General features: G+C 39.7%; 1 protein-coding gene across 1 annotated transcript in view; it reads right to left on the bottom strand.

Annotated features, from left to right (window-relative positions):
• The window catches only part of LOC122803429 (sodium-dependent proline transporter-like), a 906,432-nt gene that overhangs the window by 28,041 nt on the left and 860,171 nt on the right, over window positions 1–18,220 (bottom strand). The window contains exon 14 of the mRNA XM_044073039.1: window positions 8,534–8,707. Coding sequence (XP_043928974.1) covers window positions 8,534–8,707 — 174 coding nt within the window. The remainder of the gene's footprint in view (window positions 1–8,533; window positions 8,708–18,220) is intronic.

Here is an 18,220-nt window from a genome sequence, read left to right as displayed (position 1 = left end):
TCACCCTTGTACTCACTGAGCATGTCCTTTTCTTAGAACTTGCTGGAAAACTACAGGTTTTACCTGGGGAGCCTTCAGGGGTAGCAGGTACCATCTGCTTAGGCCTGCTTCTGCTAGCCATGTGTTGCATACTCTCTACATTTGCTCTGGAGCCTGCTGAAACCATACTCATCACTTGCAAGCATACTTGTGTGCCTTTCTGTAACTTCATAGATTTGACAAATCTCAACAGCTTTGCTCAGCATTAAATCACTGTCATGAAGCAAAATCTTTTTCACTGCAGCACTATTAATACTACACACAAGCCTGTCCTTTATCAACTCATCTTTTAAGTCACCAAACCAACACGTTTTAGCTTTGTTTCTTAGGTCAGTAATATAAGTTGCAAAAGTTTCTCTTGGGTTATGATCTCTTTTGTAAAACAAATGCCTAATATTTGTCTGGGGGTTACATGTTTCCCAGAACTTGCGTTTCAAACACTTGGGCTCTTCCCTTGTTTCAACCTGTACAAGAATATGATGATTTTCACCTTCTCCTTCATACACTGCTGGTGCATACACCAATGAACGCTCTCCTTTTCAATGGCCTCTGACTCAGCTAGGTTTAGCAAAATGAATGCCCTGGTGTGTGCATATCTGTCAGAATAAGCTGCTTGTGTAAAAATATCGTACTCCTGCTCAAATATTGTCCAGTTCTCTGCAATATTCTGATCAAATACAAGTGGTGATGGTTTTTGAAATCCATCTGCCATATTAACACACACCAGTGAAGGCTTTTACAAGTATGCACAAACACACGCACATATACATATGCCAGAAATTTATGCCACTATTTGTAACTATGCCCAATAGCACAACAAGCTACTGAATAACTGAACTTTGAGAAATAAGTCTCTCGGGCTTCAGAATACTCTTGAAATAACTGTACTGTAAGAAATCACCTCTTATCAGTGTAAGACACATTTCAAAATAACTGCAGTGTGCGAATTAATTGGGCAGAAGAAGCTCAGAGTAAGAAACATTTCAAATAACTGCTCTTTGCAAATAAACAGTACACAGCACACTGAAACATTCCCAAAATGGCTGTACTTTGCTAAATAACTTTTTACACTGCAAGAAACACTCTGTAATGGTGGCACTTTGCAAACAGATACACCCAGCATAAGGAACTTTTTGAAATGGCTGTATTTTGATTGTACTGCACAAAATAGCTGCACCTTGCACACAAATAAACTCTTTGAAATAAATTCACAGTAATAAGCACACACTGTAAGCATTTTACACACATTGAGATACTTTGAATAACTCTAGTTATATCCATAATACAATGCGAAATAGTTATGCCAAAATACAGTACTTTGCCAAAAATATGCAATCACTTTGCTTTATTTAAGCCTAATGTGCCCTTTTTGCCCCTGTTGTATTTGTTTTGCTCCTTTACTATTTTTCTGTGCCCATCATACTTTTCTTGTGCTCATTTTCCTTTAAACATGCATGTTTTACTTTAAACATACTCGTTTTGCAATTCCGAGGTAATTTCGAAAACCTCATACGCTTTTCTGATAATCATCTTATCAAATATCTTAATTTTAAACATGTCATTAGTTAATAAACCTTTTGTGCCTCTCGCTTGTTTAATAACGTGGTTTGTGACCTTGTAATGCTCTGTTTTATCTTTTTTATAAAATAAGTCCTTTATGCAAGTTTTCATTATCTTTGGTTTGTTTCTAGCCCTTTTTTGCTCGGTTCTCTTAGTTTACCTTCACTGTTAACTCTGCACCTCTTAGCTCTGAAAAGCAGTCTCTGGAATTCTGGTTCTGACACCCTGTCGCTTGTCCAGTCAGGATAAAATAGACGGGTCTTCATGGGTTTTGTTCAATCAGCTTTATTATGTACAAACACATGAGGATTGAGGCTTAATAACTTTAACTTACATAAACTTATAAACAAACTAGCTATTACACTCATACATGCTGACTCTCTGGCTGCACTCTCAAAATGGCACTGAAGCTAGCACGTGCTTGGTATTTATATGCATGTGCTGACCTTGAAATGCTTCTTTAAGGTACAATATACACACACTATTCTACACTCACTCTCTCTCTCATGCACACACGCAAGCATACACACATACCTCTGCTTCAGAAAATACATGCTAACAAATCCTAATTTTCAAGTAACTTTGTGATTTTATAACAGCAGCATTTAAAATATGATCCTGTTTTGAGCATTTGTCTCCCATTTAATTTAGGCTTATCCAGATATTTTGAGCTAATAGGTATGCAGACCTCTTAACTACTGCTACCAGGGATCTCACACAGACACACACAGACACACACAGACACACACACACACACACACACACACACACACACACACACACACACACACACACACACACACACACACACACACACACACACTCTTCTTTTTTTTTCTTTTACACTTGCTAAATGGCAAAAGTGCTGCTTAGCAAGTGTAAAATAATGGCAGCCATTAGTTGTTTTCAGTCTGAGATCCACTGCAGATTGATATGCTGCTGTGAAGAGTGGAACTCATTTTTAGTGAGTGTTACCTGTAAAGGTGGTGCTGCGGTAGCATTGTCACCTCACATTAAGACGCTGTCCGGTTCGATTCTCAGCTAGAGCGTCTTCTGCGTGGAGACATGCGTGAGTGGGCATACCTTCGTTGAAGGTTGTGCATCAGAGCTGGCAACTCGGTACGTACAAATCAACTGCCAATCATTAGCGGACCAGAGTTCCGCTGTGGCGGCCCTAACCGGGAAAAGTCGAAAGACACAACAACCACCTGTAAATTAACATTCTAAGACAAAACCTGCTGATACTTCACCAAATGCTATCAGCCCTCAACAAGCAAGCAGAATGAAGTAACAAAACGCAGTAGCCACCATGCTGAACAGCTCCAATACTCTGGTCTGTATTAAAGCACGAAGAAAAAGACAAGTAAAAAGATGCCTAGCATCTATAAAGACTTGGCCAACCGCTCACTGAGACCTATTGTCTCAGGCAGAGGTTGGATTACTGAGAATATTTCCATATGGATGGCATGTGAATGAAGGCCAATTTTAGAACAGTTTCCTCACATATTGAAGGACACAGGACATTTTTGACTCTATTATATGAATGTCTGAAACAACGAGGAGGACAAGAATACATCCTGGCCTCTCTTGATGTGAAGAATTTATGGTTTACTATCATAATATCGAAGACAACTCGGATGACCGCACTATGTTCCACCACGGAAAGTCAAACACGGCAATGTCGAACTTCAAAAGCAAGCCTAGGAATGGGTTTTAACATCAGTTGAGATAGGGGCGAGGTTTGTAGTTCGGCAATAGCAGTGAACCCCTATCTAGATCCATGTTAAAACCCGTTCCTAGGCTTGCTTCTGAAGTTCGACATTGCCATATTCGACTTTCCGTGGTCGAACATAGTGTGGTTGACCAAGTTGTCTTCAAAATTATGATAGTAAACTGAATTTATTCACCGTAATTAGCAATACCTATGGGTTACAAGCTATAGAGTATGTGTTGGACTAATACTGGAGAATAATATATTTCTATGCCAGGGCATCACCCCTTGTACTAACATGCATGCAAATTTTGTATTAGCATATTGGGAGGAGGAGGTTATACAGAATAGAAGACATCAATTGAAAGATATGTGGCACTTTTATTTGAGATTTGTGGACGATGTTTTTATAATTTGGGGGGGGATGCTTTTGATTTGACAAGGTTTGTCAAATACTTGGAATCTACAACAACCTTTCTTAGATTTACATTGCATTATTCAAAAGAGAATGTGGATTTTTTAGATGTGAGATTATTAAGGGATGACCATGGGACTTTGAATACGACTCTCTGTAGGAGGAGTTGTTGGAAAAACAATATGCTAGCCTATGACAGTATGCACCCTAGATACACTTTTAAGAGTATAATTAGTGGACAGGTGGACAGGATTTCATGTACTCCATCAACTGGGAAAATTATTCATGTACCAATACACTTGCCCAACACTTTCTGGAATTCATTAATTCCAATGCCTTGGCCCAGCTTGTTCTTACCCCCACTAGAGGCAGCAACATCCTTGACCTGGTCATTACTAACATGGGCAACCGTTGCTCTACACCAATAGTCAACTCCTCCCTGGTTAGATCTGATCACAAGCTAATCACCTTGGAAATCCACATCCCTCCCATGTTCCCAACAAAGGTAACCACCATGAAAAACTTCTCCAAAGCTAACTTTTGGCTCCTAAAAACAGTGGTGACTAACTTCACGGCACCCATGCAAATGGAGAATAGTTGCATGACTGCCAAATCATATACCAATGCACTGTACGAACACGTACACAAATGCATGGATCTCGCCATACCCAATAGAACTAAGATGCTCTCCTCAAAAAAAGGAAGCCAATATGATGGTCCCCTACCATAAACAAACTCTACAACAGGAGGAGGAAAGTGATGTGGAATAAGGTGAAGTCCCAAGACTGGAAAAACTCCCTTATCAGCTTCAACAAAAGGTTGAGATCCCTCATCAAATCCTTTAAAACTAGCTATGAAAACAGAATTGCAGCAGATAGTAAAGACAACCACAAGGCCTTCTATAGTTATGTAAAGAATCTCCATGGCAATATCCAGATTTGCTCTGAGCTACTGCACAATGGTACCTCCTATACTGAGCCAACAGATATTGCAAATTTACTAGCAGACAGATTCAGTGCTAACTTTACCCCCCACAAAGGGCCAATCACAATACCAGTAGATTGCTAGGCACCCATTATTACTGCTGCACAGGTTAAAACAGCACTGTCCAAGGCCAAGAATACAGCATCTATGGGACCTGACAGTATCCCTGGCTGTGTCCTGCATGAACTACAGAGTGAACTGGCACCTCACCTGTGTGCCCTGTTCAATCACAGCCTCACCTCAGGCTTTGTCCCTACCGAATGGTGCACTGCTACAGTCATCCCTCTCCACAAAGGAGGAGCAACTACAGACCCTGGGAACTATCGTCCCATTAGCCTGATGAGTCTGATGTGCAAAGCTATGGAACGTATCATCATGGACCTAATAAACAAGGATATAGGGAATCTCCAAACTCTGGATCCTACACAGTTTAGTTTTGTGAAGGGTAGATCACGCCTGCTCAATTTGGTCGACTTCTCTGAGTCAGTCACCAGAGATGTGGATGAAGGTAAGGTGGTTCATACAGCCTACCTTGATCTGGCCAAGGCCTTTGATACCATTTCCCACTTAGGAATCATAGAAAAACTTACTAAGCTAGGCATCAACCCCTATATCACTAGGTGGGTTGCAAACTGGCTCACAGATAGAACCCACAGTGTGAAAGTAGCTGACTCCAAGTCAGACTGCTTACCAGTCACGAGTGGAGTCCTACAGGGTTCGGTCCTGGGTCCTTTCCTGTTTGGTATCTACTTCTCTGAAGTCCAGGCCAACACGAAGGGACTCTGGCTGACAAAGTTTGCAGATGATTGCAAGTTGGGAGCTATTATTAACTCCCCAAGTGATGTTGATATCCTGCAGAAAGGTCTCAATGAGACCAAAGACTGGTGTCAGAACCATGGCCTTAAGCTCAATGCCAAAATATGCGTCTTCATCCCCTTTGGGAAAAACCCAGTTCCCTTGAATTACCACATTGATGGTAGTCCACTGAATACAGAAGGTGTTATAAGAGATCTGGGAACACAGGTTAACAGCAACCTCTCTTTTGACCACCACGTTGCCACTGTGGTCAGAAAGTTCTTCTATGTGGCACATCTCATTACGAAGGGTTTTGCATCCAGGAAAAAAGAGGTCATTGTCATCCTCTACTCTTCCCTTATTAGGCCAAATATCGAGTACAATGCCCCATTTGGCATGTACCTCACTAGACACCTGCAACAACTGGAGAGGCCACAAAAGTACCTCACAAAAAGAATCCTAGGCCTTAAACACTTGTCCTATTTGGACAGACTCAAAAAACTCCAACTATTCTCTGTCTCATATCGCCTCCTTAGAGGTGATCTCTGCTTGACTTACAAAGCCATGTCTGACCCAGCTCTGTTAGAAATGCTATATCTAAAGAAATTTCAATCGCTCTGCACCACACACTCCAGAGACCTCAACCTCATTACCACAATCAACAGAACATGCTGGAGGGACAGGCTCATAACCCAGAGACTACCCATGCTATGGAACAGACTTCCCATACATGTCAAGCAGAGCACCTCACTGGCCCTCTTAAGAGAAATCTTGATGAGTGGATGGGAAATAGAAAATTCACGCCGGGGATCACTCCAGTGGCTCAACTTGACAGAGGCACTAGGAACTAAGGTTGGATGGCACGATGCCAGGGTAATCCTATGGGCTAGGCTTGTAAAGGCTCCAGGGCCATTAGCCTAGTACACACCTATGAACCTATAAGCACTGATGATACACAATTTGAACAAGAGATGGTGTAATTGGAACGTAATTTTTGCGATAGAGGTTACAATGAACATGAAGTGAAAAATATTATAACACAAACTAAACAGAATAGAAACACAAAGACCAAACCTTGGTTTTCTGACAGGCAACAAAATCGGGTAGTGAATCAAGACAAATCAATACAGACTGAAGCAGTAAGATTAATGCTAACTTACAGTAATAATATAAGGGGGATGTGTGATATAATTAAACAAAATTGGAAGGTTTTATTAACCGATGAGGAGATAGGTAGATTGGTAGGGGATACACCAGTCTTTGGGTTCAGAAGGAATAAAAATTTAAAAGAGCTACTTTGTCATGAGGGTAAAATAGAAAATAGTAACATTTCACAGCGCAAAGGCATATATAGGTGTAGGGGATGCAAGGCATGTACTTGTACTCAGGAGGCTGAATATTTTAGACATTCGGTCTCAGGGAAAGAGTATTATTTTAATTTGTATGCAGATTGTAAAACCGCAAATGTTGTATACATGGCACTTTGCTAATGCTGCACATCCTTCTACGTAGGAAAGATAAATTGCATGTTAAAGAACAGAATATTGAATCACCTATCTTAGATTAGGTTAAAGCATGAACATAATACACTTTATCAACATATTTCTAAGCATAATACACATATGTTTAAGTTGATGGTTATTCAATGTATAACTAAGAATAAGGGGGGAGGTGTATAACCATACAGAACTCAGTGAAACCAAGTGGATAATAGAATTAGCAGCACATATAACCCTGGTCTTGAATGCGGTTATACCTTTAAAACCTGTTCTAAAAAAGAGGAGGGTGCAATACTGATTAATGATTGGCTGTCATGAAAGCTATAAAAGGTTGTGTTACTGCATTGTATGACATCTGAAGAAGGGCTTGGTTCCGAAAGCGTTCAACTTTTTACTTGTCTTTTTATTCATGTTTTAATAAAGACCAGGGTATTGGAGCTGTTCAGTGTGGTGGCTACTGCTTTTTGTTACTTCATTCTAAATTAACATCTTGGTGGAGGACATTCATTCACCATTCAGGGTGCGATCTACAGGTTGCCCATTCTCTAAAATAAAATAAAGCATAGATAAGATCTCTGACTGATGTGAATGCAAGGTATGCTTATGCTTAGAGGTCTGAATAGAGGGAGTGTCATTTATTGATTACAGCATATTTTGACTCGTGAATAAGCTCAGATAGCGACTTGCTTTCTTGAAATGTATACAAACAATGATCTGTCTGATAATGGAGCTTATTCCACTGAGAAGGCAGTATGTCTCGGCAACGTCTGAGCATGATTTAGTTAAGGCTTTGACTATGCCCAGCATAAGTTGTTGATGACTGGAATTGCCTTTTAGATTTATGCTATTGTAATAGATAAAGTCAACTCATGTTTTAATTTTCCATGGACAAGGCAGCAGCTAAAGAGGATCTCCTAATAAATAGTCCTGCTTTTTTAGAGATTCATTCAGTCTAGCTTTTTCAAAGCTTCACAATGATCAAGAGCAGATGATCAATTACATACTATGATTTCCTACTGCATGTCTCTTTTAGTATCTTGCATTTTGTTTTTGTCCACAACACCTCTAACAGCTAAGAAATGACCCAGTAGTTTAGGAATAAGAACTGCAATGTTGACAGACAAAACACGTTTCTGATCCCAGTGAATTTCACATAAGGTAACTGTTTCCAGGACTATAACAGAAACTATTTAGTATTTTATCTGCATTACTCAGTCAGTAGTCAGTACTGAGCTAATAACAGTTTCATAAGACAGTATTGTTGTCTGTGACAGCAATACCTTTATGCTCCCTTACAGTTACAGACACCTACCTAATCCTTCTTTTCTTTACATTTGATGCTTATACAGCTTACGTGATTTTGCAGTCAGGAAATTGCTTGTCTTTAAAGCAAAATGAGTAATATGGTATAAGGAAGACAAAAAGGAAGAATGCTAGAAAAAGGATGAAAAAAATACTAACTAAATAAATAAAAAGACAATTGTACAACAGTCACTGAAACTTTCACAAACCTGAACTATGTCTACTTACATCTTTGAGGGTTCCAGACTCCTTTAACATAGCCAGTACTGCCCAGATGGGTATCTGCATACAGCTGATGACTCCCATACAAATTCCAAGTGCTCTGCCCCACTGGGGGTAGATGTACGAACCGTAGTGCAGAGGGATGTTATACATGTCAATAAATATATATATCAGGATAAACTGCAATAAAGAACAAAATGAGACATAAAACATTCAGCCTAATTTTTTCCTGATAATGTAAGGAACACTTTTGTGTAACATGCTGGCAAATGTTACTTTGTTAAGAAACCAAATGCAAGTAGTGATAGGTGCTATGTCAGGATGAAGAGGAAGACAGCTGTTCTAAATAGCTGGAGTTCTGCATTTTACATGTTTGCTCAGCTTTACTGATCCTAGCTGCAGGATGTGTCCCTTATTTATTTACTTTTGTTAACTGTTCAGTGTCACATTCTTCACATCATTAACAATACATTGCAGTTTCTCACACACACACACACACACACACACACACACACACACACACACACACACACACACACACACACACACACACACACACACACACACACTTTTTTTTATCTGTTTTGCTTCACAAGAAAGTCTTGTAGCTTTTTTGATGGTTGACAGGCACACTTTGTGATTAGTGATAGGTCCACTGGGAGTAACATTGATAGACACACACTAATTTCTAGGGAAGGCTGGTAATGCTCCCTGCTCCAAAGAGCAAAATAGAAAACAAAAAAGGAAACAATAAAGTTTCACTAAACATTGAAGAATAATAGACAGTTTGCAGTTTTATACATAGTATCATAATAAATCTTAAATGATAGCCACTAAATATTTACGGAATTAAATGCATCGAAGAATCACAGAGGATTTTAAGAATGTAAAGAAGTTAATGGATGAGTAGAGCAACTGAGGAGTAGAGACACAGAGCAATCATGGAGTAATAGATAAAGTTGTAACAGGGTATGGTGCTGGCAAATGCTAAGGAAAAATAGTACTGAAGGTAGGAGGAAAGAGAGAGAAGTGTAAAGTGTAAGGAATTATACAAATAAAGTAAGTTATAGAAATAGAGAAGAGATGCTGGAAAGAGTAGGTGATGAAAGAAAAAGTGTGATGCTTGAAAGATATAAGAAAGTTTTGTAAGGTAGTGAACACTTGTAGAGTTGTGTCATATAAAGTCTTCTCTCATGTCATAAACCTGTTGCCTTAAGTTAGCAACTGTGTGTTCTCTGCAACTCAAAAAAAAAAAACAGTAATTTGCATTATGTTCAAATCAAACATCACACTTTATCAAAACAAAACTTTTGCAGGTTCCAGGAAAGTATATGTTTGGTCATGTTTTATTTGTGTAACTGAGACTGGTAAAGTGACTTGAGATCAATGTTTTTTTCTGTAGAAATGGCTTACTACCACAACAGACTCTTAACAGTTTTCTCTGGCTAAAACTGGTGCCATGACGTATTTACAAGGCTTATATTTATTGTCTTCTTTAACTGCGGTGGTGGTGCTGCAGTAGCGTTGTCGCCTCACAGTAAGACGCTGTCCATTTCGATTCTCAGCTAGAGCGTCTTCTGCATGGAGACATGCATGAATGGGCATACCTTCATTAAAGGTTGTGCATCAGAGCTGGCAACACGGTATGTAAAAAATCTACTGCCAATCATTAGCGGACCGGAGTTCCGCTGTGGTGACCTCTAACCGGGAAAAGCCGAAAGAAACAACATATTTATTGTCTTCTTTGCTGTAAGTGTATTTTTCTTTCTAATGAGTTAATTTTGCAAAAATGGGATAAACGGGTTGATGATGGATAGATGGTGATGTTCTTACCTGGGCTGCATCTGAAAAAAAAAGAATTTTAATCAATGCACTACAATGGTAATTACTAAATAAAGAAATTAATAATGAATTATAAATGCCAAGCTAGCTAGTAAGATTATATATATATATATATATATATATATATATATATATATATATATATATATATATATATATATCTCTATTCCACTGTTCATTTTTATTTCACATGGCATGCATGCTGTTCCCTTACTTTATTCCATCACTCGTTTTTTCATTTGTGAAATGCCACTTCTACTGCCTGTTGCACTATTTGCTATTCATGTGAAACAATTTAAGAAAGCACTTTTAATTATGTCTACCAAAGACTTTCTATTAAACTCATCTTCATTCTGCAGTTTTATATATATTTATATACACATATATGTTCATATATATGCTCTACTTTGTTACACAGAATGAGAATAGTCATCTTCCAAAGGAGTCTCAATTCTACCATTTCTATCTATAATTTTGTCCTTTAGGGTATTACCTAAAAAACTGTGACCGTAGGTAAGGATGGGGACAAGATTGAGCGTTTCATCCTATGACTCTCAGCTGTCACTTCACCAACACAGTCTGGCACATCTGTTCTACTGCCACCTTTGCACCCATCTACTAGTCACTCCCCCAATCTCTTCAACACTCACTTATGAACAAGGCCCCAAAATACTTAAACCCCTCCACTTGAGGTAGCTGCTTCCCTCTCAGCTGCAGATATCAAGACACTCTTTTCTGGGAGAAAACCAAGACTTTTGATCTGGAGGTGATTTTCAGCTTAACCACATCACACTCAGCAATGATCCACTCTAGTGCACCCTTGAGATCTCGGATATTTGAGTCGAAAACGATAACATTGCCTATAAACTAACAAGATGCAAACTTTAGTTCCCCAAATCTTGATTGCACTTGCTAACCTGCTAATGAACATCACAAACAGTAGAGAGATAAAACACACCTTTGGCACAGTCCTACACCTTTGCTGAATTTATATAATTATCACTGAGAATGTGGACAAAGATTTTGCTCTACAGCTACAGAGACTGAATGGTAGGACCAGCTATATTACCCTAAAATGTTTAACTTCCTCCACATAGCAGTCCAAGGTACATGACCATATGGTTTCACTAAGTCCACAAAACACAGGTAGGCTGTATTTGCAGATTCACACAATCATAATATATATGCAAGGAAAACAATTGTTCCACTGTTTTATGGCCAGGATGGGGTCTGCACTCCTCTTCCTGAAGGCTTAGAGTCAGTTGCTCTGGTCACCCAGGTTTGTATCATTCTTTCTCGAGTATCTTAGCTTAAATGTTTAAGAGCTCATGATAGTTTTTCTTGAGGCACATATGAGCAAGATTATATCACTTGTATATGCCTGATGACAAGCTTCATTAATCTCGCAGATTCCTGGAGAAAATATGAGAAAGGTTTTAAATTGCCTGTTAGTGACAACTCTTTTACTAAGATGTAGTGACCTTGGAGTAAGAGTCGAGTTTCTTAGTTTTGTGATCTAAACATGATACATTTGAGGAAATTAAGTGGAACCCTTCCCAAATCAGAGGTTTAACTGTCAAAGTATCATTTCTACTGTACTTGTGTAGACTTTCCTAGGCTAGGATTCTAAGAAGCATCATCTGTGAATAGTTGGAACACATCCTTCTGTCCCCTTTATGAACATGAGGACCACTATCTTGCTTTACCAATAAAGAGGTACTGTTGCCACCTTGCACAGAACATTACAAAGGAGTGGTAACCAGGTTGCCCCAGCAATATCCATTACCTCAGCCTTTCTATCTGGATCTCATTCACTCCTGCAGCCTTGTCAGAACACAACTATAACTTCAGCAGTAATCATCCTACAAGGTAATCAGTGTCAAGTGTTTGAACAAAGTGTTTGTTGAACTACAGATTTGTAGAACAAGATCACTGTAGTTCAATTTATTCCTTTTCCTGAGGTACAGCTATCTGAAAGTTGTTGCTATTATGTCTTGAGGTGAAGGTGGTATGGCTTAAACCCTCTAAAAAAAACATCTACTGAAAAGTAAAATGATTACATTTTCAACTGAGTCATTTGAAGGTGAACTGATATGGGGCTGCCAACATGACTTCATCTATAGAAGGGACACCAGCCCAGCAACTGCCTCTGGCAGTGTTCCCTCTAAAGAAAGCATTCCCTCAGGTTCTGGATTTCCTGATTACAATGTCTTTAGTCAAGGACAGTATTTGATCACCATTGCTGAGAACAGACTGGGCATGATAAGCACTGACCACCTTTTGTACAAAGCTTACTGATGCCACCTCAGGTTTTTAAGATACTGCACAGAATCCATTTGGACATCATGTCTCAACTTCCCCTGGTATTAAGAAGTTCTTCTGCAGATGTAAATTGAACTCATCCCCCACAGAAGCATCAGACAGACATTTCCAGGATACAATCACTACACATATTTAGAAATCCTGCATTTGCAGAAGTACTACTCCAGCCATCTAATCCAACTTACTACCACCAAGTGATGATCAGATAAATGCCTTGAACATAAAGCCTCGGGGCTACTGACATGACTGCAGTCAATCATGAATCATGCCCTAATACCAATCACTTGCTTTCAAATATGGTGTTCATTATGGATATTTTGAGACTAATACAGAAGTCCAATAATAATTCACCACTCAGGTTCAAATTAGCCAAGCCATTCCTATCAGTCACACCCACTCTAGGTATGTTAATAATTTCCCGTGTGTGTGAAGCCTCCCAGAAGGACTATGGAGACAATATAAATGGTATAGTTTCAAGCACTCCTTCCATATCCTCCTAGAAGTCTGAACACTCTGAAGAGTCGTTTGATGCAAATTCTCAGAACAATAGAGCTTTCCTTTCCGTAACTCACAGTCCTATCATCTTCTGTCACAAACTCCAGTGGTGTGCCACTGAACCAGGGACTTACGAGTATTCCCATAACTTTTCACAGTCTCTCTTGAATGGCTTCTCCAGATTGAGAGACAGAGAAATACCACAAACAACTGAAAAGTCTGGTTCCAGAAACAGTGCTTTGTACTTTTTATCTTCTAGAAAAGTTATCATTTCTAGCAGGACCACGGTGACACTCCATACCCCAGGAGTTAAAGACTACTGCCAGGGTCCTTAAGGTCAATCCCCTTGCACAAGCCTGTGTCTTGTGTCCCTACCACCTTGCAGGAGTTAAGCTCACTTTTCTTGGGGTATGTCTAAGTCTGACTGGGGTAGGTAGTCATCTGGCCACAATGTAAATATCATCCTCTGGCCTTTAGCCATGACAACATCCTGGTGCCCTTGTTTTAGGGAACATTTTCTTGTTCCTTGACTGAATTATTATAGCAGTCACATTTTTGGATAATTCATTATCATCCTGCCCAGGAGCATAACATTATCACAGTTGTAATGATCAGTGGGACATGCAAACCCTTTCACCATGGCAGGGTCACAATCCCCTATCAGTATGCTGTACTAACGGGAAAGCCAAGAAGCTTATCCAATAGGAAAGTCACCACTGCATACTTTGTTACTGGCTGCCTACTAATTTCTAAGATTGCAGTTGGCTGCTATGTTTCCAATCAATACTATGACTATGAATCTACATTTGCATATGTAGTCCACCCTACATTTGTGATAGAGCATCTAGGTTTTAAATAAAATCTGTAGCAGGACTCACACATGATCTGAAGAAGGCTATACTAGCCAAAAGTGCTAATTGGACTGATTTTTATTCCTGCATTTTACAGTTTTACTTAATAAATTTATGGTTTTAACAGTTGGACTCTGGTGCCGTGGTGGTCTGCGAAGGTTTTCCTTGCAGTTTGTTTTGTTTCCAGTGGCAGCTTTAGCAGTTGTAGCAGTGTTCATTTTACTTATTATTTTAAGCTTTGTCCAGATTTCTAGTGTTAAAAGGTAGAGAGTTATGCTGGTGACATTACCTTATCCAGTGATCTCCCTTAACGCTAACCAATTAAAAAAAAACTGCTGCTACAGTCCACAGAGTGCTACAGCACTTAATTTCTGAAATCCTGACCTGAGAGAGGTGGGCAGAACCTTGTTCTCCCATTCTAAGTTGTAACAACTGCTTGCTACATTTGTATCTTGCAGTTGCTACAGTCTATGCATGGAGTACCAAAATGCATCAATTCTGAAGTCCCGGGACTGGACTTTAAAAAAAAAAAAATGTCTTCCTTTAAAACTGCAGCACATGGCTTACTACTGTTCTAGCAAGCAGATGCCACACACTGAATGCTAAAGTGCTTCAGTTCAGACTACAAATGCAATATCAGCATTTAATTGCTGCTAATGCACTAAAAGCAGATCAACATCTGCTGATCATTCCCCGTAACACTTTGCTCCAGGGATGTGATTTATCAATATTGATCAGTGCACTAACCTGGTAAGCAAATATAAATAAATAAATAAATAAATAAAGGCGCTACAGAGTTAGGCAATCAGCCTCTGCTCCTCTGATCATACCAAACCATCCGAGAGAACTACAAATGCTAAGTTTCAATTTTACTACTGCATTTGTTGCACTTGACTGCATTTCACACCAACTACTGCTTTACTTATTTAAGAAAATATCTGTTCTGCTGTTTTATTTTGTTGCTGTATTTAATTTAGGAAACAAAACTCTGCTGCTTCTTATTCTGTTACCTATTTAATTTAAGAAAAAAAAAAGAGTATTCTGCTTTTATTCTGTTGTACTTTTGTTGGCCGTAGTATAGATTGGATTCAGACTGGCTGAATCCAGTTCTGTTTGAGGAATGAGCACTAAAAATCAGGACATCTTCTTTTGCAGACCATCCCGTACCCTTGTAGCAGGAGCGTACAGTAGGACTATCTAATTGATGGTTACTGGTTCAGGGCTCATTATGAGCTAATTCATTGGTGCAGGGCTCCGTTTGAGCTATTTCATTGGTGCAGGGCTATGTTTGAGGTTTTTATTTGGTTTGTTTGTATTAGCTGCTTTGGTCTTATTTGCGTGTAGAGCAGCATTGTGCACCACCATGCAGAGGGGGTAACTCTTGGCAGTTATAGATGCAAAAGAGCCAGTAGACATATTTTCCCTTAAGAAGCAGCAGCTGTCTAGCAGAGCAGTTCTTAAACAGCTCTCAGCTTTTCAGTGAACCACGCAGTAGCACTTTTACCTCTTACCTATCAACATCAGACCTACAGATCCCCTTTTTTTATAGACCTCCTACTATACAACCCATAGGTTTGTCCCCCTAAAATAGCCCCCTCCCAGATACCCCCATCTTCTTCTCCTTATTTGTGGAGATACCTGTTTGAAACCATGCATAATGGACTGTTAGTTTCCCTGTTTCTCCTGCTGACTTGGTTGACATGGGTGTTTTGAGGCAGTGCAGCAACTGGCGCATGTACAGTGACAACCCTTTATTCCTAAATCACTCAAGTACAATTTGCGAGAGATGCTCCTACACTAAGAATCTCGAATCACTGCTCTCTCGCACCCAAAATAGCAACATTGAACAGGTTGTCAGCTCACACACCATGACTCCTACTCATAATATGTACCCAACACATAAACCTTAATATGCGGAGGTACTCTCCAGAAACCTACCTAAACACCAGGGCCCTTCAAAACACAAACATGCTGTACCTAACACTACACCCCAAGAACCCAATACACATAAAAATACTAGTACCAGTGTCTCACACATAGGCCCTTAAGGCAATGCACATCTATTCCAAATGTTCTAGTTACAGGTGGACTCTATAGTGAGACATAAAGACAGGCACCCCACTCAGCAGGTTAAACAAGGAGAAGGTTATGGTCAGCTGTCTGTCTGGTGGAAGGATTTGCCAGATCACACATGGACTCAAGCCTCTCAACAACTACCGTTATAACTTTGTCATAGTTCATGTTGGTGTAAAAGACTTGAGATGTACCTCTCTGGACTATATGAAGCAAGACATGACTGAGCTCTCTGAATGCATGTCCTAGGCAGGTATGTCCCTAGCTTTGAGCAGAATTTTACTCTTGTCTAGGATGATACCACAATATAAACAAAAATGATTGACTTCAATAATTGGCTAAGTTTCTGGTGTCATTCTAAGGCGATCCAGTTCCTGTCAGCTTGGGATGACTTGGTGGATAGACCATGCTGCTTTGCCAAAGTTGGACTTCACTTGGCACCTCTAGGCTTTCAGTTGCTGGCTAAGGCAATAGCCTCTCCCATAATGCCTTTTTTAGGCAAGGTCACAAAAACACAATTTCCGGAGTAAAAATATCAAACACAAAGAAACTACGGGTCATACTGCTAAACGCTAGGAGATTAAGTCAGAATCTGCACTCTCTGGAAGCATTTCATTCCAAGGAAGATGTTGATGCCTGTGCAGTCACAGAAACCTGGTTCAAGGTCACAGTATGTACCCCAGCTTTGCAAGGCTACAATACCTTCCACACTTTCTGACTGAAAATTGAAGGTCTGAGAACCAAAGGAGGTGGACTATCTATCTTCATTAATGATAATTACGCCTCTAGACTGGTTAGACAAGATAACTCTATGGAGATACTCCAAGTCCAAATTACTGTGGGTAAGACCCCCTTCATGTCATTGTCAGTTACAGGTCCCCTTTCATGAGCCAAGAAGCCCATGCAGCTTATTTTGGGACAATTAAAGTATAATCTAACACCCAAGTCATGGGTGATTTCAACTATCCCTCAATTAATTGGGAAACTTATATGACCCCAAACTCACTCATAAAAATGTTCTTGGACTTTGTTAACTCAAATGTCCTGGAGCAAATAGTGCATCACCCCACAAGGGGCTGTAATATTCTAGACCTGGTTCTCACCAGTATGAATGACCAATGCAATGTGTCAAGATTAGGGCCTGCACTGGTAAAATATGACCATAAATTAGTCATTGCTGAAGTAGCAATAGCACCAAAGGAGAAGTCAGGCAGAAAACTTCACCAAAGCTAACTATGCCCGCATAAGGGATGGTATAATCAACTTTCAAGCTCCAGTTTCCACAGATGACATTGACAGCTATACTAAGATATACACATCTACATTGACACAGCCATGCCTGATAGGATTAAAGCAAGATCCTCAAGATCTTGGTGTAAAAGACTTGAGATGACTTGTAAAGACCCTCAGGTCAATAGCCTAGTAACATCCAGCATTAAATGACTGTTATTAAAAAAAAAACAGCAAGGTACTGTCTTAAAATACAAAAGTGAGAACCCAGAACTGGAAGAGCACCCTCCTCAGACTAAACAAGCATATAAGACAACTCATAAAATCCTCAAAGAACAGCTATGAGAAAAATTTAGTAACCATAGCCAAGGATAACCATAAGGCTTTCTTCAGCTACATCAGCAACCTAAAAGGTAGAACTCAGATGTGTGCTGAACTAATTGTTGATGTTATCTCACACACTGACCCTGTGGAAATTACAAACTTGCTAGCAGACAAGTTTGGTGAAAACTGCCCCCACCTATCTCCCCCAAGCACAAAATGAACCATATCTTCAACATCACCTCTTCCCTGCATCTCCAAAAGAGCAAGTCATCAATTCTCTCTCTAAGACTAAGTACAGAGCCCTCATGGGACCAGATGGGATACCAGACTGCATTCTTAATGTTCTTAAACAAGAGCCAGATACTGTACTAGGCTCCCTATTCAACCACAGCATGAGTACTGGTTTTGTCCCTACTCAATGGAAAACGGCAACTGTTATCCCCCTCCACAAGGGCAGCTTGGCAACAGACCCAGGTAACTATAGACCCATAAGTTTAACCAGCCTCATCTATAAGGCAATGAAATTAATCATCATGGATCTCATAAATAAGGATAT

Source organism: Protopterus annectens, chromosome 5.part1 (genome assembly GCF_019279795.1).
Source record: "Protopterus annectens isolate FY-2018-M chromosome 5.part1, PAN1.0, whole genome shotgun sequence".
Classification (NCBI taxonomy): domain Eukaryota; kingdom Metazoa; phylum Chordata; order Ceratodontiformes; family Protopteridae; genus Protopterus; species Protopterus annectens.
Note: the sequence above shows the minus strand (reverse complement) of the source record. Positions and strands in the feature narration are given on the sequence as shown.